Source organism: Pan paniscus, chromosome 20 (assembly GCF_029289425.2).
Source record: "Pan paniscus chromosome 20, NHGRI_mPanPan1-v2.0_pri, whole genome shotgun sequence".
Lineage (NCBI taxonomy): Eukaryota > Metazoa > Chordata > Mammalia > Primates > Hominidae > Pan > Pan paniscus.
This window is the reverse complement of record NC_073269.2, coordinates 15,927,457-15,955,265: the sequence shown is the minus strand read 5'-3', so window position 1 is coordinate 15,955,265 and position 27,809 is coordinate 15,927,457. Positions and strand designations below refer to the sequence as shown.

The window sequence follows — 27,809 nt, the reverse complement described above, 5'->3', positions numbered from 1 at the left end:
GGGCAGCAGCTGCGTGGCCCAGCATTGGTGGAGGCATGAGGCCTGCGGGCCAAGGGGCCCCTGCTTGGGTGGCTTATTTCCTGTTTCCCACCCAGGGGCAATGGGGCTCTGCGACTGAAGGCCTGGTCAGTCCCTTGGCCTTGGATAGGGCGAACTCCCTCTGAAAGGGAGTGCATGAAGCCCTGGAGAGCCCGTTAGAAAACAGAGCTGGTGGGGCAGGTCTCGGGTCACATGCAGAATGGCTGGGTGTGCATCTCGCCCTCCGATGACATCCTCAGGAGACTGGGGGTGGAAGACGGGTCAGTACGGAGGCGGGAGTGGGCTGCACTGTGAGCTGTCCCTGGCTCCCTGACCTGCTAGGGACACCACCATGGGCACTAGGACGTCTGCTTTGCTCCTGGTGGCAGCAGAGTGGGATGCCTGAACTGCCCCATCCAGTCTGCAGCGCTTACCATGAACAGATCAAACTCCTCCTCGTGCCGGGCGATCATCTGGTTGACGGTCTCGTCGTCGGGCACCTCGTCTTCCTCCTATAAGATTGCAAACTGTCAGTGCCGCTGCGCAGGGGCCGGGGTGGGTGGCGGCCGAGCTCAGAGGCGAGCGGCGGCGTCCGTGGGAATGAGCTGGTGGTCCCGGCACGGCTGCGGTGGATGGGGACCCACACGGCAGCGAAAGGCACACACACGCACACGCACACGCACGCTCCGTGGGACCAGGGCCCTTGCTGGCCGTCTCAGCCGAGAAGCCGAGGATTGAATGGGCATGGAGACTGAACTACCCCTCTCACCTTTAGAGGTGGCTCCTCCAAGTCGGGGTTGACGCCCGCTGGCGGAGGGGCAGTGTGGGCGAAGCTGGCACTGCCGCTGCCCGTGCTGCAGTGTCTGCTCTGTGGATAAATAGAGGACTTCAGTCTCCAGGGCTGTCAATCCGGCGTCTTTCACCAGCAGTTTAGAAAAAAAAACCACTTCAAAGAAAAAGCAAGTACTCATCCTCTTTCCGTTCAGCCCACACTCCCTTTACTCCAAAGGGATGCAAAAAAAATAAGAGTGCAAAAAAGGTAAAAAAACAAAAATGAAAGCCGCTCATGCGTCCACCATTCACGCTGGGGAGGGGTCGGGGCCGGTGCTGGGCTCACCTCGTCCTGCTCCTCGTGCTCCAGGATGGCCTGCAGGAAGGCGCGCCGCTCGTGGCTGGAGGACTTCTGGTCGAACATGCCGGCCTGGATCACCTTCTGGTCCACGTTGAGCTTGTACTTGGCTGCAGCTAGGATCTTCTCCTCCACGCTGTTGACGGTGCAGAGGCGGAGCACACGCACCTCGTTCTGCTGCCCGATGCGGTGGGCTCGGTCCTGCGCTTGCAGGTCCTGGGGGAAGAGGTGCCAGTCAGTCCCAAAGGAGCCCAGGAGGTCATAAAAGGGAAGGTGGCCTCTGACACTAGCTGGAGAGGTGTGGTGTGCGTGCCACCCTCGGCCTGACAATTCTGCCCAGCCTGACCTGCCGCCGCACGAAAACAGAGCTGGTGGAGCCTGGGCCGCCATGTGTCCCTGGGGGGAAGGGCACTCTCATCACGTTCCTCCAGAAGTGCCACCTTCTACCTTACTGGGACCCCACAGATATTTGGGAAGAAAGTACCAACCCCCCAGGGGATTATATTCTCAAGCAGCTCCCGTGGCAGCGGCACAGCTCCCCACAGTGTGGACCTGCACAGTCGAGCACCAATTACAACAGGGGGCCGAAGCTCGGCCGTGTTGTGGCAGTGCTTGGTTTGGCTGTGGGCCCTGCCACTCTCACAATGCACACAGAACTGGAACCAGGTCTCACCTCTGTGAGCCTCAAAACTCCCTCAGCCTACATGGGGCCCAACCTGTGGCTACTGCATACCTCGAATGAGTGAATAAGCACCAGGAGTGTGGCCCAGTGACTGGTGCAGTCAGCTCCCAACAATGCAGGTGCCGTGGATGGGCTTTTTTTCTTTTTTTTTTTTTTGAGACAAAGTCTCGCTCTGTCGCCCAGGCTGGAGTGCAGTGGTGTGATCTCAGCTCACTGCAACCGCTGCCTCCCGAAGTTCAAGCGATTTTTCTGCCTCAGCTTCCTGAGTAGCTGGGGCTACAGGCATGCACCACCATGCCTGGCTAATTTTTGTATTTTTAGTAGAGACAGGGTTTCACCATGTTGGCCAGGCTGGTCTCGAACTCCTGACCTCAGTTGATCCACCCACCTCGGCCTCCCAAAATGTTGGGATTATGGGTGTGAGCCACCGCGCCCAGCCTGGGTTGTTAGTTTTATCATCACCCCAGCACAGTACGAGGAGGCTAACACGAAATCCTGTCTCGGCCCAGGAGCTGCAGGACCAGGGTGAGTACCAGTGATGCTCTGAAACTTAAGACTGGCACCCATGGGGTGGCAGAGGCCACACCTGGTGGGGACCAGGAGTGCCTTGTGTCTGCCGCTCAGCCCTCCTGCCCTGTCAGCACACTTCCTGGCAGGGCCAGCCCTCCCCAACGCGCCCCCAGCCCTGAGGTGCAGCTTCCGCCTGCTGCTGGCCTGCCAACGGGGACACACAACTCAACCACCTCCTAAGAAACTGGCTGGTCACCAGGGTCTGGGCAGAAGCTACACCCCAGCCTGATCGTAAAAGGGGCCACCAGTGACCACCACGGCATTCACCCATCAGACGGGCGACAATTTACACACTGAGAACACTGCTGCCCTCACGCTGCAGGGAAGAGCAGGGCACATTCACACCCCAGCGGTAGGAGCGAAACCACTTTGGCAGAAGCAACCAGAACATGAAGAGGACAATGTCTGGGGTGGAGCGACCCCATGTCTGAGGGCTGAGCAGACCTAGGGTGTCTGCACAAGCACGCTGAGAGAAAGAGGGACCCTGCTGGGTTGGTGACCAGGCTGATCAACAGAAAAGCCGGATGCCTGCCAACCAGAGTTTGAGAGCAGACGTCCAGGGGTGGCCATCTGCCGGGACGCCTGGTGGCCGATTAGATGGCTGGGTAGCTTCCGATGTGCACTCGGCGGTTGACACCCACTGCTTGGTGGAAGAGGCACATGCTAGGCCACGCAGCATCTGTGTTAATCTCAGTACACACATGTGCGAAGGCAGATGGGCTGGCAGAGGCTCAGAACAGAGCACGGTTGGAGAGGAAGGGAAAAGGGACTCCTGACTGTCACTGGTGTTTACATGTTAAAAACAATAAGAACTTATCAGTCTTATAATGAAACACAGAGAAAAGTTTAACTCATTTTCAAATTCTTGTAGCAATGTAACAGCATGACCTGGTATCCACCGATGCCGAGGCCCCTGAGGGGTACATGGTTATGGAACAAGAGGAGGAAGTAAACAAAGTGGCATGGAGTTTACCCCCAGTTGTGTCTGAACAAGCGCCAGTGTGTGTGCTCACAGGGCACGCTGCAGGGGCCGCCCCACAGTGACGGCACAGATTGATCAGGATACTTTCCACCTCCTCATGGGTGCCATTCCAAGATTTAAGAAAAACCAAACCGACGGATGGCTTATACACTGCTTTCCCAATCAGAGGGAAAGGCTGTTCGTATTTTGGGAAACTGGAGGACCCCGCCTCTTTTCTCCCTGATGACCTACGGAGATATGGGTGCAGCTCCTCCCGGCTCCTGGGGTCCAGGACAATGTGGAGGAGGCTGGAGGACCCTCAAGCCAGGGCCAGTGTCTCCTCGAGGTTTTGCAGGCACCCCCTTCCTTCTCCTCGACCTGGGGCGCAGCCCGCTTTTACCTGGTGAGGATTCCAGTCGCTGTCGAAAATGATCACAGTGTCTGCAGACTGGAGGTTCAGGCCGAGCCCCCCAGCCCGGGTGCTGAGCAGGAAGATGAAGTACTCGGAGCCGGGCTCGTTGAAGGTTTTCAGCAGCATGCCCCGGTCCTCCGCCTTCGTGGTTCCTGACGGGCACAGAGGAGAACAGGGTCAGCGGGGTGACCTCAGGGGTAGAGTGGGGACACCAGGGAACACCTGCTTCTGAGAGCAGGAGCAGGATCAGCACCTGCCAGCATCCCCAGATCCCTGGCTCCGCACTCTCCACACGGGCCTGTGGGCCACTGGCGAGTAACCGGATTTCCAGTGTTTCACCACAAAACGTCTCTCCACACATCCCAGAGATGAAAACAGGCCCCGTTGGGAGAACTAGAGGAGGCGGGCCTGGAGCACAGAGTCCAGCACTCAGCCCACAGCTAGGCCACAGCGTCAGCACAGCCACCACCACCACAGCCCTGGACTCTCTCCCCTACTCTACCCTGTGCCATTCCATGGGGAGCGGAAGACACAGCGGCCAATGCCGGCAACACCGCCGCTCGCAACACAAGGGACCTGGGGGTGGGTGGACAGTGACTGTGGGTTCACCTGCCTTCAGCCCTGTCTCAAAAAGTTTTGTGGTTCACAAAGAGAATCTTCTACGGTAAGAGCATGGGGACCTTATAAAGGGGGCTCGTGTCCTTTCTGGCAGGATCAGTGTCCCCATGCCCCAGAAAACCCAAGTCAAGGAGCCAGAGCAGGTCTCCTGGGTGACAACCCACGATGCCCTCAGCGTTGTGGGCATTAAGGCAATGTCAACACTCCCTGCGCTGCTGGGAGTTCGGACGGAGGTGCCCCTGAACACTGAAGTCATTTTGGTGATGAAATAAAAACTGGCAGGCCGGGCGCGGTGGCTCATGCCTGTAATCCCAACACTTTGGGAGGCTGAGGTGGATGGATCGCCTGAGGACAGGAGTTCGAGACCAGCCTGGCCAACATGGTGAAACCCCGTCTCTACTAAAAATACAAGAAAATTAGCTGGGCATAGTGGCGGGCGCCTGTAATCCCAGATACCAGGGAGGATGAGGCAGGAGAATCACTTGAACCCAGGCGGCGGAGGTTGCAGTGAGCTGAGATCATGCCACTGCACTCCAGCCTGGGCAACAAGGGTGAAACTCCGTCTCAAAAAAAAAAGAAAAAGAAATAAAAACTGGCCATTTCCTGCCACCAGCCTACACATGCCCAGGCACGGTGCAGAAGCCCACAGTAGCCTGGCCATCCACCTGCCGTCCCACCCTCTCTCAGGCACCAGATGTGCCCCTGCTACTCCAGCTCGGAGGAGGGGCTGAGGTGAGGGGCCACCCGGCTCCCAGATGCCAGCCCACCCATGGGAGATGCAGTCTCAGGAGACTTCACTGAGCTCCTGCCCTTCCTCTACTCGCAATGGATTCTCTGGCCCTGTGGCCATGACCACATCACATGCAGAGGACACATCTGTAGTTCAACTGACCAAAGTCCTTGTCCTTATGGAGTAGCCAGAAGGGCACTGGGATGGGTGGGAACCGGGCTCTCTCCTGGGGGAGTCAGGGACACGACACAGACGGGATGGCCCTCAGGAAGCCTTGGCCCTCTCGAGGACGGGAGAAGCCGCTGGAGAGACCGTAGGAGAGGAAAGGGTGGGGGGTGGCCCGGCCATGAGGACCCTGAAGGATTTTGGTTTTCAGCCTCAAAGCAGTGGGAAGCCCCCAAGGAAGAAGGCAAGCCGGGGAGACCCCTGCAACAGACTCGTGTCTGTAGAGTGGTCCTGGACAGAACCCCGGGGAGGACCTGTGGGTTGGAGGGACACACAGGGCACACTCCGGGTGGCACCTGGGCAGGTTGGCCCAGCAAACGCAGGTCCAAGTGATCAACGGGAAAAGGGGTATGGAGGTCTGGGGTGTCCTGCCGTGAGACAGACCTTGCACGGGAGCTTCAACAAAGGCTCTGGGAGGTCGTGTAGGGAACAACGAACTGGCTGAGCCGTGTCTGTCTCAGCAGCTCATGCTCGTGTTTCTCGTAAGCCCCGTTCTAGTAACTCCCACGAAGAACTCACTCCAGGGCTCCCTGACCCACTGGGACTGACAGACATGTCTCACGTGCCCTGTCGGCATCTCACAGTCTCTCCTCCCTCAGCTCCCGTGTGCTGGGGCAGGCAGGCGCAGAAACACAGGCGGTGACCTTTCCCATCAGGGACCACAGGGCAGGGGGTTGGGCTGAGAGCCTCTCTACGGCAGCTGCTGCTCCTGCCTGGCAGTGCTTGCTTCCCTCCCTCCGCGCTCACCACAGAGTCTGATTCCAGGTCCAGGCCTGACCTGTGGCAAGGTGGCAGTCACTGGGCTGCTACGAATGGCCCAGGGATGGGCATGCGGCTCACAGCAGCTAAATGAGAGCCAGCCTGGGACCTGCCTTTGTTGGGGACACTGAGCAGGTGGAAAGGAAGCCAAGATGGAAGAAGGCAGAGCAAAGAGCTGGAGAAAAGTCTCTCCAATATCACCTGCATGCCTGGATCCAGCTGTGCCTGAAGCATGTTTAACCTCCTGGGGTTAGAGCTATGTAAGCCTATTGGTGCTTTCTTTCCTGTGTCCACATGGTATGGAATTCTGTCACTTCCAGCTAAAAGTGCACAGGGCACCCCTTCCCCAGTGCGCCCAGCATTGTCGTGGAAAGACTGTCAGCCTAGGAGTCAGGACACCCGGCGTCCAATCCACGGCCTGTCCCAGTGCCGAGTGCCCAAGATGCTCAGCCTGTGGCTAGGCCCACTCTGGCCACTGGACCCAGAGCGCCTGGGCCTCACCCTGCCTCACAGGAGGGAATGCCAGTGAGGAGCTTCTGTGGCAGCCACAACGACAAAACCCTGTAAGAAACGCCTCACTGGCTCATACTCACCATCAAGCCTGAGGTATTTAAAGCCGCGATACGCAAAGTAATCTTCCATGATGGTCATGAGGGAGGTCATTTGGCAGAACAGCAGCACTTTGTGGTTGGTTGCTCGGAGTTTGGGAAGAATTCTATCAAGAAGCTCAAATTTACCCGAGGCTCGGTACAGGTCCAGCCTGGAGTGTGGAGGAGGCAGGAGAGAAGGCAAAGGATGTTAAACCTGGAACCCTGCAGGCAGGTAAGGCAGGAGGTGCATCGCCCACCTCCAGGCCAGGCGCCGGGTTCAAGGGCACAGACATGCGTCCTAAGCAGACGTCACCCACCCAAAGCTTTAGCAAAGCCATTTCCCCCAACTGAAATAAGCCCGGACACCCTCGTTGGGGAGGCGTTATCACCAGGGTGGCACGTGTATTTCTCGTCAAACCCAGACACTCATGAGAATGAGAGGAGCTGTGAGTCACATGGCCGGGAAAACACGGGGCTGGAACAGGGATGCTCCGGGAAGCCAGACCTTGTCCCCTTGCCCGATAAAGAAGCCCCAGGAGCAAGTGCCACATTGGAGACACCCATGCTCTGCTAGACCCAGAAGGAAGGGCCACCTCGGCTTCTCATGTTCTCTCCAGCCAAACCCCAAGTGTTGTAGATGTGGACACTGAGGCTGGCAGGGGGACGACGTGATATGGCTGACCACATGTCCAAGCCAGGCCTCCCGGCCTTGAGCCAGGTGTATAGGACCCTGTTCCACAACTCAGTATAAAAAAACACATCAAAAAGAATTTGTGATGTTTTCATTAGGCGCCTCTCTTCTTGCAAATGGCTTACTACCCCAGGGGAATTGAATGGAGGCTTTAGCTGGAAGAATGCTTTTAGCAAGGTTCTTTGCAATGGTGAAAATCTAGACACAGCATCCACATCCATTAGGGGCTTAAAGGAGTCTGGGCTGCCCCTTACAAAGGGTGCTATAGAAAACACCCACATGATGTAAAGAGTGCCTCTATACTAGTGAGCAGAGTTTAGGCTCAGAGAGGTTAAGAAAGCTGTCTAGAGTCACAGAGCTTGGAGGCGGCAGAGTGGGATCTGTAAGCCAGGTCTGCCTCAGGAATCCTGTCTCTTGGGGTTAATAGTGGTCAGCTCTCCAAGCACTAAAGATTTGTATAATGGGGCCGGGCGCGGTGGCTCACACCTGTAATTCCAGCACTTTGGGAGGCCAAGGCGGGTGGATCACTTGAGGTCAGGAGTTCAAGATCAGCCTGGTCAACATGGTTAAACCCCATCTCTACTAAAAATACAAAAAATTAGCTGGGTGGTGGCAGGTGCCGGTAATCCCAGCTACTCCGGAGGCTGAGGCAGGAGAATCATTTGAACCCAGGAGGCAGAGGTTGCAGTGAGCCGAGATTGCGTCACTGCACTCCAGCCTGGGCAACAAGAGCAAAACTCCACCTCAAAAAAAAAAAAAAAAAAAAGATTTGTATTATTTGCTTTGGATTCTTCTGTATTTTCTAATTTTCTGCCTTTGAAATTGGACAACATAACAGCAGCAATAAAGCCAACAAAACGACAGAAAACCTCTGGGTGGACCACCTGCCCACCCCATCCAGTTGGGAAGCTTCTCACCCTTGGACAATGCCGCCAGTGAACCCCAAGTGCTCAGAAAAGGACTCCTGCAAGGCAAGGAGAGAGGGGTCAGTGACAGGCAGGAGCAGGCCACCGGGCCCCGCTGCGGTCCGCACACACCGCTCGTGCTCAGAGGACAAAGCCCCCACACTGTGTGCTCGGCACGGGCCCACGGCGGCTCTGAGACCAGACACAGATGCCAAAACCATCTTTCTTAGTCCACTGACATCCTTTCCCTCACACTCCTCCAACGAAGGAAAGGACATCCCATACAGCACTCTTCACACCCTGAGTGCACGAGGACGTCATGGGGCCACAGCCACGCTCAGGGTGCTGAGACAGCCCCAGGGGCTCTCGGGGCAGCAGGGGGTCTCCAACGACCCTGACACTTTACACCAAGAAACACGAACATATGCATGCTTCTAAGAACCCAGATTCTCAAAGCCACCATGACCAAAAAGGGTTCTGACTCCCCGACACTTCACTGAAGACGGTGGTGACTCTTGACGCCCCGCAACGTGAGAAAAGCCAGTGAGCCAAAGAGACGCAGCAGGACCCCACTGTGGGGGGACACATCCCCAGAGAAGTCTCCAAACGCTCCTGCTCTCTGAGGGCAAGCTTTCAGGGCCCTATATTCCTATCGCACGTTGCGCCCTAACTGCTGGGATTCTTCCCGTAAGCACTGGTGAAGCGAAGACCAAACGAGAAACAGATGTACAGGCATTACCTAATGAAAATATTCGAGTCTGTTTTTAAAGAGCTGTCGAGGAGAAGCAAGCCAGCTCTGCCTAGGAGCTCAGCGGACAGCAGGCCCTGAGCCGTCCCAGCCGCGGCGGGCTCACCTCGATGTGCTGGAACATGTAGGGGTGGTTGCAGATCTTCCGCAGCTGCATGATGGTGTTCATCAGGGTCTTGGTGCCGCCTTTGCCCTGGAGGGCAGATGAGAGGAACCCAAATGGGGTCTTGCCCTCCTGGGGTGGGGTGGGCTTGGTGGATGGGTGGGTGTTGGGAGAAGGGCCATGGGGACGCTCTAGTGGGGAAGAGTGGCTTTTGGCACAGCAATTGGGAGTGAGGAGATGGCAGGCTGGAGGCCTGGAGGCCCCCAACAAGCCCTGGGAAACACATGACTGCCTGGCACAGCAGAGGGCAGATGGCAGGGACAGGGCCAGCAGGACGGGACGGAAACAAGACTGGCAAAGGGCTGAGGCAGAGTCCCCGATGCTTTGTGATGCCAGCTTTGTTCTGGGCACTGTTACTGTGGGGGTCCCTAGAGGGTCTCAGCCGGGCAAGAGGGCCTCAGCCGGGTGAGCCATGACTCAGGGCTCCCTGGGCTCCAGGATGAGGAAGGAGGTGGGGGCGGGGGCGGGGGGTGCGTGCTCTGGGCTGGGAATGGACTAGGAACACACTGCTGCTCAGCTCAGGGGAGAAGGGGCACAGACACAACGTCTCGGGGAAGCCAGGCCGAGGTCAAGGCCTTGGGGGCAGAATCAAGGGGTCTGGTGCATTTCCTGGGAGGATAATTTCACTGCTGGTGAGCAGAGCCAGACAGGTGGGGCCTGGGGCCTGGGATTCTCAGAGCAGCCCCTGAAGGAGACAGCCCGCTCCCTTCCTTTCACTTAATAACACAGAAGGGGGGCATTCTAGAACACTCTAACCCTGCTGGGGTTAGTGCTGGGCCCAGGCTGCCAATTGCAGAAGGAGCCAGTGTTTCATAGGCAAAGGAGAAGCCACTGGCAGCTGAGTCAGTGTGTCCTGACACAAGCCACCAGCCATCATAACCAGGGCTGGCCAGATGCCCTGGGGATCATGACCAGATCATGACCCGATGGTCAGAGCACGCTCTGCTCTGCCTGCCACGCTGCCGGCCTTGGACACCCAGTGGGGAAAGCAGTTGGGGGACTCTGGGGCCCACCTTCTTGTCCTTCTCGGAGCCATCAGTCAGCAGCACGCCCTTGGCCTGCATGTGGCGGTAGAGCACTCGCTGCAGCGCAGACATGTCGCACTTGATGACGTACTCCACCTGCAGGAGACACATAATGCTCACGAGGGCCCAAGGTGGCTTGAGGCCTGACTCCCCCCATCCGAACCCAGCTCTGACCCCCTCGGCCCTGTCATACGAGCTCTTGACCAGGGCACACTGGCGTGTGGGTGAGGAGACCCTCACAGCTGGGGAGAAGAGGGGAGACCTGGGCAATGAGAGGAAGCACCAGGCAGAGATACCAGAGGGTTACTGGGCCAGAAAGGGCCCCCCAGCCATCTTCTGGGGGCCTCTCTACAGCCAGCCAGGAAACAAAGAGCCAAGAGGGACAACTGCAGCTGGGGACCCCGAGTCCATGGGTCTTGCTGTGGGAACTGGGCCCAGGGGTGTGGCTGCAGCAGGCCTTGAAAACCCAGAGCCATGATGGGGGGCCGGGGGGCAACCCCAAGCCCACGGCCCCTCCTGATGTGGCCAGGAGAGCCCGCACAGGCACCTGGGCCCCTGACAGGAAGTGGGATTTTGTGCTCTAACCTATTGTGAGCTATGTGAGCCTGTGAGTGCTTTTCAATCCCTACAACAGCAGCGCAGGGCTTCACAGACCCAGTGGCGTCATCGCCACCCCCAGGCTGGATTGACCAGGGCAGGCCTGGGACTGTGGGGAGAGGCCCTGAGCACCCCCAGCCCTGGAGAAAGCCCCCACGTGAGGCTGCTTCACCAGTGGCTCCCCTCAAAACTCCGTCACCTTTTCGGGCAACTGGGCCTCGACTTCCTTCTTGAGTCGTCGGAGCAAGAAGGGCCGCAGCACTTTGTGGAGACGCCGGATGATGAGAATGGTTTCCTCCTCATTCAGGTCCACCTGGAAGCCCCCAAGACAGGAGAAGCAAGCGTTACCTCCAAAGGAGGGCGACGGAGGTCTCACTAGAAGGTGCGGATGTGGGGACAGGGCGGACGGGGTCCCCTGGGGTGATCTTGCCCTTGGCACGTGGCTTTTCAGCCTGCTTTATGCTTTCTGGGAGCCAGGCAGGGCACCCTCTTCCTTAGGAAACTGTGAGGATCTGGTTCCCTCCATGTAATTCCTGGGACATGGAACCGCAGTACCCAGAGCACTCTGCTCCCTGTGCCTCACCAGAAAGACCCCCGGCAGCGGGCATGCTGCTTCTCCACGAGTAACACAAACTGGAGTGTCCACAGACCCACCCCATGCCAAGCTCATGCCAGGAGCGCTGCAGGGGCCAGGCTGACCACATGGGGCTTATAGCGGGTGATTCTCAGGGAGGGCTCTGCCACCGGGAGCCCCAAGGGACTCTCATTCAGCCTGGGTGGAACCGGGTGAAAGAAACCCTGACGTCCCACGGCGCCTACTCCTCTACTAATAATTAACTTTTAATATGTTTTAATTTAAAAAGTTAAAGGAAAATGAGACAACGCCAAAACTTTTCTTCTATTGCTTCCCTGGCAATCCTTTGGCAGAGCTTTTGCTCGGCTCAGAAAGTGACAAAACTATAGCATCAGATCCTGGCCCTTAGTGTGGGGGTCCCGGGAGTCTAAAAATTGGGGACTCCTTTATCACGAGGCTTTGGGGAATGCCTCGGTTTCGCCGTCAGAAGAGTCTCTGCCTTGACCGGCAGCCGAGAGGGCAGGGAACTCACGCATGAGGCCAGGAAGGCCCCAGCTGCCCTGGATCTGTCTAAGGTGAGAAGAAGGGGGTGGGCCCAGCCGTGCTGGGCAGGGCACTTCGAGGTAACCTCTGTAGTTCTGCCCACACTTCAGCATCTGGCTACTTAAACCCCTCAGCAGGAAACGCAGTCTGTCCCACAGTTTCAACCTCCAACAGCAAGGAGCTCTAGGCTCAGGGATCAGTGCTGGTGTGGGACCACTCATCAATGATGCTGCTGCCATGCCACAGTCTGGCTGATGGTGCCACCCAGACATTGAGACACACTGGCCACTGCGCTTTTCGAAAACAACGTAAGACAGAACCTGACCATGTGGCCCCGCTAACTGGAATCTTCCAAGTTTCCTTCCCACTGCCCTGAGGGTGAGTTCTGAGGGCACCTAAAGGGGCCTACAGCACGCTACAGCCTCTAGCTGTGCTCTCCACACGCTTGCGGTCCCACAGCTGCCTCAGGGCCATCTTCCTCACCATCCACTCTGCACCTGGAGCATAGGGTCAGAGACGCCCCGAGCATTCCGAGATTCACCACCATGACCTCTGCCCTGCTCCCCTGGGGCCCTTGTGGCTGCCCCAGCCTTGGGTTCCAGGGCTCCCCTGCTCCATGCAGATGCAGACTCTCACCAGGCACCCAGCACAGGCCCAGCCAGCTGTAGCTGGTGCTCAACACGCTCCAACCAGCAAAGCCAGCCGCACCTGGAACCGTCAGCATGGGCACAGCTGGGCAAACCCACCTTTTCCCCGGTCATGGCAAAGGGTGCATTAAACCACTGCTCGAAGGTGCTGCAGCTCTTGAAGATGGTGGGCAGCAGGAAGTTGAGCAGCGCCCAGAGCTCGGGAAGCTTGTTCTGCAGCGGTGTGCCCGTCAGCAGCAGGCGGCGGGGTGCCACATAGTGCGTGTTGAGCACCTGCGTCAGCTTGCAGTGGTGGTTCTTCATGCGGTGACCTTCGTCCACAATCATGTACTTCCAACGGATCTGCGGGCCCCAGAATGGGCAATCAGGGCAGGGGGCAGCAGGTGGCCCGGCACATGGGGAGAATCTCCCACTCTGCGCCCAGCAGCCAGGAAGGCTCCAGGTGGAAGAGCGCAGCTGGGTGGAGAGCACAGGCCTGACGTCCTGCCCCGGGGCTGAGTCACCGAGTTGGAGCCACACAACGTAGCCTCTTGCAAGCCTTGGGCAGAGACAGGCCCGTGACCCCATGACTATTGGCAGGTGAACAAAGCAAATTGCAAAAAAGTAATCTGGCTTCCCTGCAAAATCACACATATGAATCTACAGCACAGAAAAATGCCGAGCACATTCTGGCAGAAGACACATCTTGCTGACTGGGGGATTTGTCCTGCTGGTGTGGAGGGTCTCAGGGGAACTGGGTTGGTGACGGTACATTTCTAATGAGCAGCCTGTGATTCAGAATGTGTGCCCCATGGGGTAGGGGCCGGCGGCATTACATACAGGGCCATGCGGGTCAGGAGGGGGCGCAGTGGCCGCACTCAAAGAGCACTCCCACTGCAGGGTGATTACATCAACTGAGCCACTGGCAGGGGAGCACGGGGTTTCAAAGCCTGGTTCCTGTGCCTGCCAACGGCCTGGCTTTGTAAGGAGTCAGCAGGGGTGAGCCACAAAGGAGGCACCTGAAGCATGGACCTGAGGTAAGAGCCTGCACGTGGGATACCCAGCTCCCTGGGCCTCAGTTTCCTCCCTTGTTGGCTCTGGGATAAAGCACCCAGTCCTCAGAAGGCTGAGGCAGGAAAATCACTTGAACCCAGGAGGCAGAGGTTGTTGCAGTGAGCTGAGATCGCTCCACTGCACTCCAGCCTGGGTGACAGCTGTGAGACTCTGTCTCAATAAAAAAAAAAAAAGAAGAAAAAAAGAAAAGAAAACACCCAGTTCACAGCCCCAGTATTCCAGTACTGTCACTCCAGCCATGCACTGAGAGGCGGGGCCACCCATAAACAGCTCCTCCATCCCCCCATACCTGGGTCAAGAACTCTACTGTTAGGCCAGACACAGTTGCCCAGTGCTTTGTGAGGCCAAGGCGAGAGGATTCCTTGAGGCCAGGAGTTTGAGACCAGCCTGGGCAGTACAGCAAGACCCCATCTCCATAAAAAATAAATTTAAAAAAGTTAGCTGGGAGTGGTGGCGCACACCTGTAGTCCCAGCTACTCAGGAGGGTGAGGTGGGAGGATCGCTTGAGGCCAGGAGGTCAGGCCTGCAGTGAGCTGTGATCACATCACTGCACTCCAGCATGGGCAACAGAGCGAGACTCGGTCTCAAAAAAAAAAAAAAACCAAAACGCAAAAAACTCTCTACTGTTCAACACGCACTCAGCTGGATGTTTAGGGGTGAGACCAGGTACATCTTTACCTGCGACCCCTCCTCAAATGAGGAACATGAGTTTTTGGAGGCAGAGGGCTATGTCTGTTTTCTATCTGGGCCGTATTCTCAGTCATGACCGATGGCCACGCTGGGACTCCCTTCACAGTTTCGTCCCAGAAGAGGCTTCCAGGACAGTAGGACCCTCACAGAACAGCCCGAACCAGCTGCCCAAGGCCAGCAGGCAGTCATGGTATTTGGCCCTCGAGCTCTCCCCCACATGCTGAATCTCAGCCCATGGCCTGTGGTGAGAAGCCAGGGCCCCAGGGAGGGACGGCCAAGGCAATGAGACAGGAGGACAAGACTGGTCTGGCCAAGGCCCCATGGGGACCCTGTAGGCGGGTCAGGAGACGCCTTGGTGCTGAGGCTCTCTGGGCAGAAGGCCCGAGAGGAGGCAGAGCGCATGCTGTGTAGATGGCCCCAGCTTCTGGGCCTGACTCAGGGCCTGCCTGGAGACAGTTAGGGAGGTAAACCTGAGGTCGCCCCCACCTAGGCCTTTCGCCTACACAGGGCAGCTGTCTTCACGCACATGCAGGTGGGACTCCGGGAAGAAACTTGTAGGGGCTTTGGAGGAGACGGGCAGCGTGACCCACGTGTGAGCACTCGGCCCATGGCCTGGCATTTCCCACAGGGACACGTTACCTTGGCGAGGATGTGCTTGTCTTTGATGATGTACTCGTACGTCGTCAGCAAGACGTTGAACTTCCCACTCCGGAGCTGGGGGACAAAGGCCCGTCTTGCTGCTGGGGATCCCTGCAAGGGAAGCAGGATGCACAGCTCGGCTTTTGGAGCTGGGTGGCCAGGTGGCAGGAGGGGCACAGGCACCCCCTGCAGCTGCCCAGTGACACGGCGGGAGGGCTCGTCCTCACAGGGGTAGTGGGGAAAGGGGCTGGCAGGGCCGCTGGCGTGTCCCCAGACCTCACCATGCAGAACACGCGCTGCAGGGGGAAGAGGAAGCAGTGCGGGCCAGCGGCGGCCGGGGCCTGAGGGAACCACACAGCCTGCACCGCCATCTGCACATTCCTGGTGGCTGACAGGCTCCTCTCTTCCTGGGTCCCCATCTCAGGCGCCTGAGCTGGCCTCTGAGTGCTGGCCACCATGCTCACTCCTGTCTCCTCCCCAGTGAGCTAATCTGCCCTGTCCCTGCCCAGTCCAAACTCCCGGACCCATGTGACTGGAGTTCCAGGCTGTCCTGGAGACTCCATGCGACTGGAGACCCAGCATTCTCAGGTTCACTGTCCAGAGGTATGTGTGGACGTCCTGCCCGCCACCGCCTGCACCTCCGTAGCAAGAAAGAAAACCTCAATGGCTGTGACCTACCTTGTAAGACACCTTCACCACGGAGGGGGCCCACTTGTCAAACTCGTACGCCCAGTTGGACAGCGTTCTGATGGAACAAGGAAATGAGAGTCAAGTGCCGGTCTCTCATCAATGGCTCACTGTGCAAACCCACAGCCACCGGCTGCCAGGGGCGAGGCCAACATGGCCACAGCCCTCGGAGTGGGCAGAGAAACTGTGTTTAGGGCAGCTGAGGGAGGGAGGGAGGAAGAGAGACTGGCGAGGACGTAAAGGGCTCTGCCTCAGAGGACACAAGGGAGGCCACTGGGAAAAGAGGGCAAGGCCCTTTAGAGTGAGAAGTAGGGACACAGAGATGTGATGGGGGACAGAAACAATGCTGCCAGGGCTGGGGAAGCCTGGACCTGCTGACGGGAAAATGCAGCTTCAGAGCACAGGCTTCACGCCCAGAGCCAGGCTAGCAACAGTGCTGTGGAGACCTGAGGATATGGGAGACACCAAACAGTCTTTCTGCCACCCTCCAGCCATGGAAGGTTCCTGACTGTGAGAGAGAACGAGGACAGTGAGGGGCGAGGCGGGGCCTGGCTCAGGTGGCAGGCGGGAGGACAGGGATGGGAGGGAGCGGCAACTCGCGGCTGCTCCCCTGTGGGATGACCAGGGCTGGAATGAGGGAGGACGTAGGGGCAGGCAGAATGCAGTAGGGAGGGGTGAGTCACCTGAGACCGACAGCCTAGAGACTGAGGAGAGGGTGGAGGCGGTAATAAAGCTGAGTCCCAGAGGGGGTGGGCTCTGGGAGGAAGTCTGGGGCAGGGAGTTTTCAGTGGGGGAGGGAAGCCACTCAGAAAGTCTAGACGGGGTGGTCCGTAAAGACAGGGCTCGAAGCTGGAGTCCCAGGGACTGCTCGTGGTTTACCCCCAAGCAGCTCCACGAGGGAGGTGCTGTGTCCACCATGAACCCATCTCCAGCCCCCCTGGAAGCCACAGCCAACCAGGTGGCACAGCCAATAGACAGAAGGACGCATGGCTGTGGTGAAGGCTGGGGAGAGTTCCTGAAGAAGCGTGGGGAGCAGGGGCTCAGCAGCCTTGCGCTTCTGCTGCCTTTTGCCCTGCCCACTCTCCTGGAACCTCTCTCTTGCCCACTCTCCTGGATGAGGCGAGGGAGGCAGTGCAGCCGTCCTGCAACCATGAGGTAAGGAGCCTGAGGGTTGGAGTCACCCAAGAATGACTGGGCAGAAACCTGGGGGAGGCTGGGTCCCTGATGGCATCTTGGAGCCACTGGACCTGGCCCGTAGGGCCTGACCCTGTGCTTCCGCTGACTCAGGAACAGTGAAACCTCCCTGGAGTGATGGGGACAGTCAGCGCACCAAGGGAGAAGCTGGAGGTGTGGGGAGCATCTGCACTGGGAGGGAGAAGAGCCAGGAGCAAGGGTCAGGAGGGGACTGAGGGGACAGGTCCCAGAGACAGAGGTCCAAACGGAGGCAGGACAAGCAGCTCATGGCAGGAGGCAGCAATTCCCAGTGAGAGGGCCGGCACAGCCGGATGCCCATACGCCGTAAACATTCCCTAGCGCGCGGGCCCTCTTCTGGCCTGCAGGAGCATGGACACTTGCCCAGGTGGGGCGCAGTGGGAAAGACTGCAGGAGCACCCACCTCACAACCTCAATGAAGTAGGGGAAGGAGGTGACCTCTATCACCCTGGAAATGGAATCTGACTGTAATCTGGAGGCCTGAACACACAAGGAACTGGCCCCAAGGCCTGTGCTCTAGTGGCTCAAGATGCTTCCCGGAGGTACCGGCTCACTACTCTGAAACTGTTGTCCACGGAAGCTGAGAATGGGCGCACACACAGGGTGGAAGTGTGAGAAGGAACCTGTGGTCCTCACTCAGAGCCGTAGACAGTGGTATGAACTCACGTTCAGCTTAACACAGAAACAGATGCCGAGGCAGAGAAGGCCTTTTAGACGATACGTGCACAAAGCATCAGCACGCGCACATGAATCTCCTAGCACTGACCACTGAGAGGGCCCCAGGAGCAATGACACCTCAGAAGCAACAGGCCCATCCAGGACCCAGGTCTTGGTTCCCAAAACCATTCTGTAAGAAGGGAAACCAGGGCTCCTTGGAGAAATGGCTGATTCGAGGGAGTGGGCGGGAAATAGACTACATGAGCCTGCAGCATCTCTTGGTGCCAAAAAGCAAGAAAGTCCTCAAAATTCACCTGATGCTGGGGGCGTGTCAAAGGACAGAAGAGCCAACTGAAAGCACTCCCAGTGGCCAAAGCTGGATGGATTTGAGCCACGAAACAAAAAAAACCCAGCCACTGGTGCGTAGCCTGGAGTACTAAATAAATATCCGTGGGTCCATACTCATATTAACAAATGACTGAATACATAGAGAAGACACAATTCTTCCAGGGAGAATTCTCCCAGGCCAAATCTGAAAAAAACTGAAGCAACAAAATAAATAATATTTGTTCACATGAGCCCACACTGATATAATAATTACCCAAACAAGCACACGGGGGAGAAGGGAAAGCTCTTCCTAACGGTGGAATTCCAATTAATTTGTAGAGAAGAGCGGACAGAAACAGGTAACCATGTATTTGGCAACTCTCGTGTAATTATTTTTTCAGGCAAGACTTATCTGACGTTTGCTGCTATAGTTTGGGTATCTGGCACCTCCAAACCTCATGCTGAAGTCTGATTTCCAATGTTGGAGGTGGGGCCTGGTGGGAGGCATCTGTGTCATGGGGGCCTCCCTCGTGAACGGCCTCGTGAACCCTCGTGAACGGCCTGTACTGTACTGGGGATGGGGGATGAGTGAGTTCCTGCTCTCTGAACTCTCATGGGAGCTATTGTTAAAAGGAGCCCGGCACCCCCGCCTCCCTCGCCTCCTCCCTCCCCATGGGATCTCTACACACTGGCTCCCCTTTGCCTTCCGCCAGGAGTGGAATCCGCCTGAAGCCCTCACCAGGTGCCCAGTCTTCCAGCCAGCAGAATCATGAGCCGAATAAACCTCTTTTTTTTTTTGAGAAGGCGTTTCATTCTTGTTGCCCAGGCTGGAATGCAATGGCGCGATATTGGCTCACTGCAACCCCCGTCTCCCAGGTTCAAGTGATTCTCCTGTCTCAGCCTCCTGAGTGGCTGGGATTACAGGCATGTGCCACCATGCCTGGCTAATTTTTTTTTGTATTTTTGGTAGAGACAGGGTTTCACCATGTTGGTCAGGCTGGTCTGGAACTCCTGACCTCAGGTGATCCGCCTGCCTCGGCCTCCCAAAGTGCTGGGATTACAGGAGTGAGCCACCGCGCCCAGCTAAACCTCTTTTCTTTATCACCTAGTCTCAGGTATCCCTTTATGGCAACATGAAATGGAGTAGAAGAGATGCTGAAATTATTGAGGAAAGTAGGAAGAGAAATGAGATATTCACAAGTGTCGAAGTACGTTCCCACGAGACAGTTATTAACGGAAAGTGTAACTCCTAGGTTTACAGTGGGAAACCCAGCAGGCACCTTGCCCGAGACACCAAGGCCTCAACATCTCATGCCTTCCCCGCTAAGGCACATCAAGCAGGGCGTGGCGTTGCTCCACGCGATCACATCGGACAAACCCAAATTGAAGGAGAGTCTACCAAAGGTCCGATCAGGATTCAACAGCGTCAAGCTCGACAAGGACAAAGACGAAATGAGGAACTGCCACAGGCATGCCACACAGACGTGACAGTGTGGGATCCTGGACCAGAACAAGGCCACTTGTGGGAAAACTGACAAGATTGGTAAATAAGGCCTCTGGTTTGCTATTAGTCCTATGTCCATGTTATCTTCCTGGTTTTCATAATTGTCTTGGGGTTATGAAAGAATGGGGAAGATGGGTGAAGGGTGCATAGCAATTCTTTACACTAACTCTACAATGTTTTCTAAGAATGAGGTCGCCAGGCACAGTGGCTCACTCCTGTAATCCCAGCACTTTGGGAGGCCAAGGCGGGCAGATCATGGGGTCAGGAGTTCAAGACCAGCCTGGCCAACATGGAGAAACCCTGTCTCTACTAAAAATGCAAAAAAGTTAGCCGGACATGGTGGCGCGTGCCTCTCATCCCAGCTACTCGGGAGGCTGAGGCAGGAGAATCGCTTGAACCCAGGAGGCAGAGGTTGCAGTGAACCAAGATGGCACCACTGCACTCCAGGCTGGTCAACAGTGCGAGACTCCTCAAAAAATAAAAATAAATAAAAATAAATGAGATCATTTCAAAATGAAAAGTTTAAAAAAATTTTTTAAAGCAAAAAATTAACAACTAAGAACCAAGGCTGCAAAACAACAGCACCCCGGAGAGCGGCGTTCCAGCAGAGATGGTGATCTGAGAAGTCTGTAAGTGAAAGGAGGGAAAATCGGGAACTGCAGAGGGCGACTGCCACCGCACCCATCAGCCTCCAGGGGAAGAAGGGCAGAGGGGAGCCAGGAGGTGGGCAGAGCCGGAAGGAACAGCCTCCAGACACAGACGGGGGACAGAGCTCAGGCAGGTGCAGCAGGATCGCTGTAGCAATCTGGGTCTGACCACGAGGGGAGGCGCAGCTACCTGCAGCGCTGTGCACAAGGACGCCCTGCTCCTTCAGAGCAGTCTGTTCTACCCGCCACGTAGGAAGCAGGGAGACAGAAGAAAGAAACAGTTCCACAGTAAACCTGGGAGGGTTCTGGGGTCCTCACCTTTCCTCCAGTCCTCCCTGCAAGTCAGGACGTCAGGCCCACCCTATGGGTGTGTGACCCATGGGGCCTGGCTGTCTTATAGGCAGAAGGGCATTTTCCCATGGGGTTGGAGCATGGGCATGCCGCTCCCCAGCCTGCCAGGAGTTGGGGGTCCGCTGCTGACTCGTGGCTGTAGTGGTCCCAGTGAGTGGCTGGTTGGAGTTAGGGGTTGTGCTCTAGGGCCAGACCAAATGCTATGCTGAAGTTTGCCCAATCAGACCAGACTAACCCCCAGGCTGGTGACTGTCTGCATGCTGGACATGTGACTTGAACTGGACCAGTAAGAGCCGGCCCTGGGGCTTTCTGGGAAAACCCTAGGCAGGTCCCCCTTTAGTGCAGGGGCTGAGCTGGGTAGAGAGATGTCGAGAGAGGTGGGCAGGGGGGCGGACTCTGTTTGCAAGGAGAAAAAGGCCGGTGGAGCCAGGCAGTGGCAAGTCAGAGCCTCTCAGGGTGTCCGGATCCCACCATGCCCAAGGACCTGGGCCATGCTGGGATGTGCCTGAGGGCTCTGGTGGCCCTTGCAGGGCACTGCACAGTGAGGAAGTAGAGACTGTTCAATGGAGCCTCAATGGCCTCACCCTACTTTTCTAGTGGGAGGTTCTTGTCTCCTGCGACTCCCCTGCATGGACTTTGCTGGTTGTGGGACTTGAAAAGGACACCAAGGACATCCCGGGAGAGGGACCCCAGGCCTCCCCAGGGGTGGAGGGGATGCGCAGTCATGCCCCTACTTGATCCGGGACCCAGAGGCAGAGGCTGTGACGGGTGGAGCTGTGCACAGCCCCGAGGCTGGTGGAGCAGTCCTGACCCCCAGCAGCTCAGGATGCGACTGTACCTGGAGACAGGGCCAATACAGAGGCAATGAAGTTAAAGCAGGCCATTAGGATGCACCCTCATCCAACCTGACCCATGTCCTTCTAAGAAGAAGAGATGAGGACACAGACACGCATGGAGGAAGGACCATGTGAAGACACAGTGAGATACATGTAAGCACGTATCCCTGCAAGCAGGAAGAGAGGCCTCAGGAGGAAGCAACCTGCTACACCTTGACCTTGGACTTCTGGCCTCCAGGAAAACAAATTTCTGTCATTAAGCCACCTCGTTTGTGGTATTCTACTGCGGCAAACTTAGGAAACAAACACAGGAGCATGTGAGCGGCGTGCGGGATGTTTCTGGCAGCAGGTACTCACGAGAGAGGCACGATGATGAGGAAGGGCCCATTGATGCGTTTGTGCTCCATGAGGTACGTGATGAGAGCAATGGTCTGGATGGTCTTCCCCAGGCCCATCTCGTCGGCCAGGATGCCGTTCAGGTTGTTGTTGTACAGGGACACCAGCCACTCCAAACCTTTGATCTGCAAGGACAGACGCGGCCACGCCAGGACTGAAGGCCGGGTCGGACACCAGAGGGTCCTCCCACTTCAGAGAGTCAGACACCGCCAGCCACGAGTTCTGCCTAAGCCACATCCCACCGCCTTTACCACGGATTTTTCCTCTGAACCAAACTGATTCTTTATCGCTTAGCCTCATCCTTAGCAATAACGTCTGTGAAGCTGCAGGATGACTGTGCTAACGATGGACACGTGTAACACTTCTAATACACATCTCAACAGCTCATTCCCAACTGTTACACTGTCTGCCTGTCCATGCCCCACACAGCACACAGGAAAAACCTGCCCACACCACGGGACACTTGCACTCAGGAAACCACGAGGGCTTCAGGGCGACTTCGTGAGGAATTCACTGCCTGAACATCATTTCAAGATAAAGAGAGGGATTTCCAAAGCCTGGGAGCTTTCTGAAATACAGGCCTTAAACAGAAGACTATTTGCAAACTGAAGATAACGTTATGAAGGAAAATTTGGAAATTTTCATAATGGATTGAGGAAGTAAGTTCTGGCCAAGTTCTAATTCTTTTTTTTTTTTTTTTTTTGAGACCGAGTCTCACTCTCACCCAAGCTGGAGTGCAGTGGCCCGATCTTGGCTCACTGCAACCTCTGCCTCCCAGGTTCAAGCAATTCTCCTGCCTCAGCCTCCCAAGTAGCTGGGATTACAGGCATGCAACACCATGCCCAGCTAATTTTTTGTATTTTCGGTACAGACAGGGTCTCATCATGTTGGCCAGCCTGGTCTCAAACTCCTGACCTCAGGTGATCCACCCGCCTTGGTCTCCCAAAGTGCTGGAATCACAACCATGAGCCACTGCGCCTAGCCAAGTTCTAATTATTTTAATTGCATGGGACTCTTGGAAAATTCCACTAACCATGAGCTTTGCCTTTGTTTCATTATTGTTTTATAGAGATGGGGTCTCGCTATGCTACCCAGGCTGGAGTGCAGTGGCTCTTCACAGGGACTATCTCACTACGGATCAGCACATCAGTTTTGACCTGCTCCATTTCTGACCTGGGCAGATTCGCTCCTCCTTAGGCCACCTGGTGGTGCCCCACTCCTGGAAGGTCATCATATTCATGCTGAACTTAGTACAGACACCTGATTGACATAGGGCGCTACAGCTCAGAAGTCCTGGGCTCGGGCTCTCCTCCCACCTAAGCCGCCCAACTATCTGGGACTACAGATGTGTGCTACCACCCCCAGCTAATTTTTAAAATATTTTTGTAGAGGCAGTGTCTCACTATGTTGCCCAGGCCCACTTTCAACTGCTGGGCTCATGCGATCCTCCCATCTCAGCCTCTTAAGTAGCTGGGACTATAGGTGCATGTGCAGCTTTGAATGTTGATACTAGCACAAAAGGTTTAAGAGTTGTCTTAAAGAAAGTTGGGGCTGGGTGCACTGGCTTACATCTGTAATCCCAGCACTTTGGGAGGCCAAGGTGGGCGGATCACCTGAGGTCAGGAGTTTGAGACCAGCTTGGCCGACATGGTGAAACTCTGTCTCTACTAAAAATACAAAAACTAGCCGGGCGTGATGGCACGCACTTGTAGTCCCAGCTACTCAGGAGTCTGAGGCAGGAGAATCACTTGAACCCGGGAGGCAGAGGTTGCAGTGAGCTGAGATCGTGCCATTGCACTCCAGCCTGGGCAACAGAGAGGCTCCGTTTCAAAAAAAAAGAAAAGAAAAGAAACAACCAAATTGAAAACCAGAGAGAGCTGTTCTTTGGTTGGAGTTGTACTGGTTGTCTTGCGGGGCCTTGTAATGAGCTCGGGATGGCAGGCCGCATTAAGAGCATGAGCAGCTCTGTTTCATGACTGTCCCAAGTCAGGCCCAGGTGAAGAGCTTCAGAGCCACCAAGTTTTCACCCTCACACAGGACCTGCTACCTCATCCCCAGAAGAAAGAGCGGAGTCCAGGGTGGCCGGCTCCTAGATCTAAGCTCCTGACGCTCGCCGTTTCACACCACACAGAGCTCAGGTAACCTGTCCTGAGCATGCAGATGCCCAGATCTGAGCTCCGGCCCTGGTTCAGTCCTACACATGGTGCAATGCTGAGGAGGTGCTGCACCTCTCTGCTCCTCAGGTGGCCCCGTCTCCTCTGTGAGGCCACTGGAGTGCAAATCGCTCCCACTCTGCCTGGCACATCAGGCACCCAGTAGACACTGACTTTCTGCTGTTGCACGTCCTCCTGGCAGCTAACCTACCAGACCACATCTCTGCTTTACACATGGGGAAACCGAGGCTCAGAGGGGAAGAGTGCATTGCCCACAAAGAGCAAAAGGTGAACTCAGGTCTGCCTGAGGTCTGAAGCCCGCACCACCTGGGAACACCTGGACCGAGGCAGCTACGTGGCGGTGGCCTCCCCACCCCCTACCTCACCTGGTACTGTTTGAGGACACCATTGACCATAAGCGCTGACTGCTTGTCCACTCTCTCAGTGACAGCATGGGCCACGGCATAGTAGGACTGCAGGCCACGTGCAAGGGCCTGGGACACGCCATATTCATCATCGACATCTTGCTTGGCATTCCTGGGAGTGAGATGGAGGTGCCGGGTAAGGACACACATTCGTATCTGTGACAATGTACTGGCTCCTGACACAAGCTCTGCGGAGTGGCCCTTTCTGCTGAATGACCTGTGGCCAGCACTGTAAGACACACAGAGGTGCAGCCGGACAGTGTGAGGCCAGGCAGGGCAGCCCGCACTAAGCCTGAGGGGTCCAGACTGGACTCCTGGGAGCTCTGGGTCCTGATTGCACCACCACAGTACAAGAATTCTGTCACTCTGATGGGCGTGGTGGCTCACGCCTGTAATTTCAACACTTTGGGAGGCTGAAGCAGGTGGATCACTTGAGGCCAGGAGATCAAGACCAGCCTGGCCAACATGGTGAAACCCCATCTCTACTACAAAAAACAAAAATTAGGCTGGGCACAGTGGCTTACACCTGTAATCCCAGCACTTTGGGAGGCCAAGGCATGTGGATCACCTGAGGTCAGGAGTTCTAGACCAGCCTGGCCAACATGGTGAAACCCCGTCTCTACTAAAAATACAAAAATTAGCCGGGCGTGGTGGCAGGCGCCTGTAGTCCCAGCTACTTGGGAGGCTGAGGCAGGAGAATGGCATGAACCTGGGAGGTGGAGCTTGCAGAGAGCCGAGATCGTGCCACTGCACTCTAGCCTGGGCGACAGAGCCAGACTCTGTCTCAAAAAAAAAAAAAAAAAAAAGTTAGCCGGGCGTGGTGGTGCATGCCTGTAACCCCAGCTACTCAGGAGGCTGAGGTAAAAGAAACACTTAAGCCCGGAGGCAGAGGCTGCAGTGAGTCAAGAGATCGAGCCACTGCACTCCAGCCTGGGCGACTGAGCAAGACTGTCTCAAAACAACAAATAGAATGCTGTCACTTGCCACAGCACAGAAAGACACTCTGCACCTAGCCAGACGCTGATCATCATAGAACCCACCCTTTCTAAGAACAATTCATGAGCCTAAAGGTGAAAAGAAACACAGACTGAACAGGTTCATACAAAACCAGAACTGTTAAAACTTAGGCAATTTGTAATCTAATCTGAATGTTTTTCTTTTAAAAAGTAACTCTGGCCAGGTGCGGTGGCTCACGCCTGTAATCCCAGCACTTTGGGAGCTCAAAGTGGGTAGATCATGAGGTCAAGAGATCAAGACCATCCTGGCCAACATGGTGAAACCCCATCTCTACTAAAAACACAAAAATTAGCTGGACGTGGTGGCCCGCGCCTGTTGTGCCAGCTACTCAGGAGGCTGAGGCAAGAGAATCACTCGAACCCAGGAGGTGGAGGTTGCAGTGAGCCGAGATCGCACCACTGTACTCCAGCCTGGTGAAGAGCGAGACTCTATCTCAAAAAAAAAAAAAAAAAAGTGACTTTTATCCACCTACATTTTTTTTTTTTTGAGATGGAGTCTCCCTCTGTTGCCCAGGCTGGAGTGCAGTGGCGCTATCTCAGCCCACTGCAGCCTCCTCCTCCCCATTTCAAGTGATTCTCCTGTCTCAGCCTCCCAAGTAGCTGGGACTCCAGGTGCACGCCACCACGCCCAGCTAATTTTTGTATTTTTAGTAGAGATGCGGTTTCACCAAGTTGGCCAGGCTGGTCTTGAACTCCTGACCTCAAGTGATCCACCTGCCTTGGCCTCCCAAAGTGCTGGGATTACAGGCCTGAGCCACCACGCCCAGCCCTCACTTGCTTTTTAACAGGATCTATTAATTCCTTACCATAAGCAATGAAGAGATTAGTGTGTTAACTGTGATGTGTTACAGGAGCAAAAGATGAGAAATATAACCTAAATGCTTGTCACCAAAGGACAGGCTACGAAAATGAGAATATAACGTGACGCAGTATGACACTGCACGCTGAGGACCAGACTGGAAGCACTCTGCACGGACACAGGATGACCTCCAAGAGGGAAGGTTCAGTGAAAATAACAAGGTGCACACCAATGTACACTGGAGATATGTATGCAAATGAAGACAAAAATATGCACATTTTGCTTGCTAATGCAGACAGCATCTCTGGAAGATGACACACGAGGCTGGAAAGTTTCCCCAGGGAGGGTAGTGGAAAGGGAGGGAGCCGGGGAGCAGAGAACAGGGTGAGGAGGGCTTCTCCCGCACACCTGACTGTACCTCGTAAGCATATGGTGAACCATGCGAATGCATTTGCTCTATTAAATCCCTATAAAATACATGAAATGTGAAGTAAATAAATTTGGTCTCTGTGGTTCCACAGTAGCAGCTGGCTGGACAGTGCTGAATGTCAGCTAGGGATGGCTGGGATTCTAGCCACTCCCACCAGCGCCACCTCACAGGAAGCTGGCACAGAACAATGTGTGTCGGGACCCCTTACTCAATGATGTGCCGCGCGTCCACCTCAGAGACGTCATCGCTGTCTGGATCTGGAATCTTCTTCTTCTCCTCCACGGGCAGGGTGGGAGGCTGCGCTGCCTGCGGCTGCTCTTCCTCCTCCTCCTACCAAGAGACAAGCCCATGTCACCTCAGTTCATCCCCCAGAGAGGGGGGACGGGACTCCCATGGGGAGAACACAGTTTTAGAAGCAAGTGATCTTCTTACAGCCCTCACCCCCTCTACCTATCCTGGAATGTGTGATGTTTATTATTTACATCTTTGTTTTAAAATTATGTATTTATTATTATTTTTTTTAATATATGGGAGTCTCAAGATGTTGCCCAGATGGCTTTGAACTCCTCAGCTCAAGCGATCATCCTGCCTCAGCCTCCCCAGCAGCTAGAACTACAGCTATGCACCACCACACCCAGCTCAAATGTTTTGAATTTTTGTAGATATGTAGTCTCGTGACATTCCCCGGGCTGGTCTCAAACTCCTGGGCTCAAGCAATCCTCTCGCCTCAGCCTCCCAAGTAGCTGGGACTACAGGCAAATGCCACCAAACTGGCTACATCTTTTTTTTTTTTTTTTTTTGAGACGAAGTGTCACTCTGTTGCCCAAGCTGGAGTGCAATGGCGTGATCTCGGCGCAGTGCAACCTCCAGCTCCCAGGTTCAAGCGATTCTCCTGCCTCAACCTCCCAAGTAGCTGGGATTACAGGCATGTGCCACCATGCCTGGCTAATTTTTGTATTTTTAGTAGAGACGGGGTTTCACTATGTTGGCCAGGCTGGTCTTGAACTCCTGACCTCGTGATCCGCCTGCCTTGGCTTCCCAAAGTGCTGGGATTACAGGCGTGAACCACTGCACCCAGCCCAGTAAACCGTTTTTGGTTTCCCCACCACAGATTCCCGACACTTCCTTTTTTTTGTTATTGTTGAGATGGGGTCTTGCTCTGTCACTCTGGCTGGAGGGCAGTGGTGCTATCTCAGCTCGCTGCTACCTTCACCCACTGGACTTAAGCGATCCTCCCACCTCAGCCTCTCGAGTAGCTGGGACCACAGGCGTGCACTACGACACTTGGCTAATTGTTTTGCATTTTTGGTAGAGACAGGGACTCGCTATGTTGCCCAGGCTGGTATCAAACTCCTGAGCTCAAGAATCTGCCTGCCTCAGCCTCCCAAAGTGCTGGGATT

General features: G+C 55.7%; 1 protein-coding gene across 19 annotated transcripts in view; it reads right to left on the bottom strand.

Annotated features, from left to right (window-relative positions):
- SMARCA4 (SWI/SNF related, matrix associated, actin dependent regulator of chromatin, subfamily a, member 4) overlaps positions 1 to 27,809 on the bottom strand; it is a 100,989-nt gene that overhangs the window by 27,608 nt on the left and 45,572 nt on the right. For 13 of the 19 annotated variants that reach the window (XM_034945788.3, XM_055104275.2, XM_057300717.2 and 10 more), the window contains 15 exons: positions 26,618 to 26,739; positions 24,126 to 24,276; positions 21,548 to 21,711; positions 15,648 to 15,714; positions 14,970 to 15,080; positions 12,687 to 12,929; positions 11,023 to 11,136; positions 10,215 to 10,322; positions 9,145 to 9,231; positions 8,303 to 8,349; positions 6,698 to 6,864; positions 3,761 to 3,924; positions 1,136 to 1,363; positions 788 to 886; positions 453 to 530 (listed from right to left, as the gene is read on the bottom strand). In XM_034945788.3, the coding sequence (XP_034801679.1) occupies positions 453 to 530; positions 788 to 886; positions 1,136 to 1,363; positions 3,761 to 3,924; positions 6,698 to 6,864; positions 8,303 to 8,349; positions 9,145 to 9,231; positions 10,215 to 10,322; positions 11,023 to 11,136; positions 12,687 to 12,929; positions 14,970 to 15,080; positions 15,648 to 15,714; positions 21,548 to 21,711; positions 24,126 to 24,276; positions 26,618 to 26,739 (1,950 nt within the window). The remainder of the gene's footprint in view (positions 1 to 452; positions 531 to 787; positions 887 to 1,135; positions 1,364 to 3,760; positions 3,925 to 6,697; positions 6,865 to 8,302; positions 8,350 to 9,144; positions 9,232 to 10,214; positions 10,323 to 11,022; positions 11,137 to 12,686; positions 12,930 to 14,969; positions 15,081 to 15,647; positions 15,715 to 21,547; positions 21,712 to 24,125; positions 24,277 to 26,617; positions 26,740 to 27,809) is intronic. The other 6 variants (XM_063599877.1, XM_055104270.2, XM_063599878.1 and 3 more) reach the window with 1 other exon arrangement.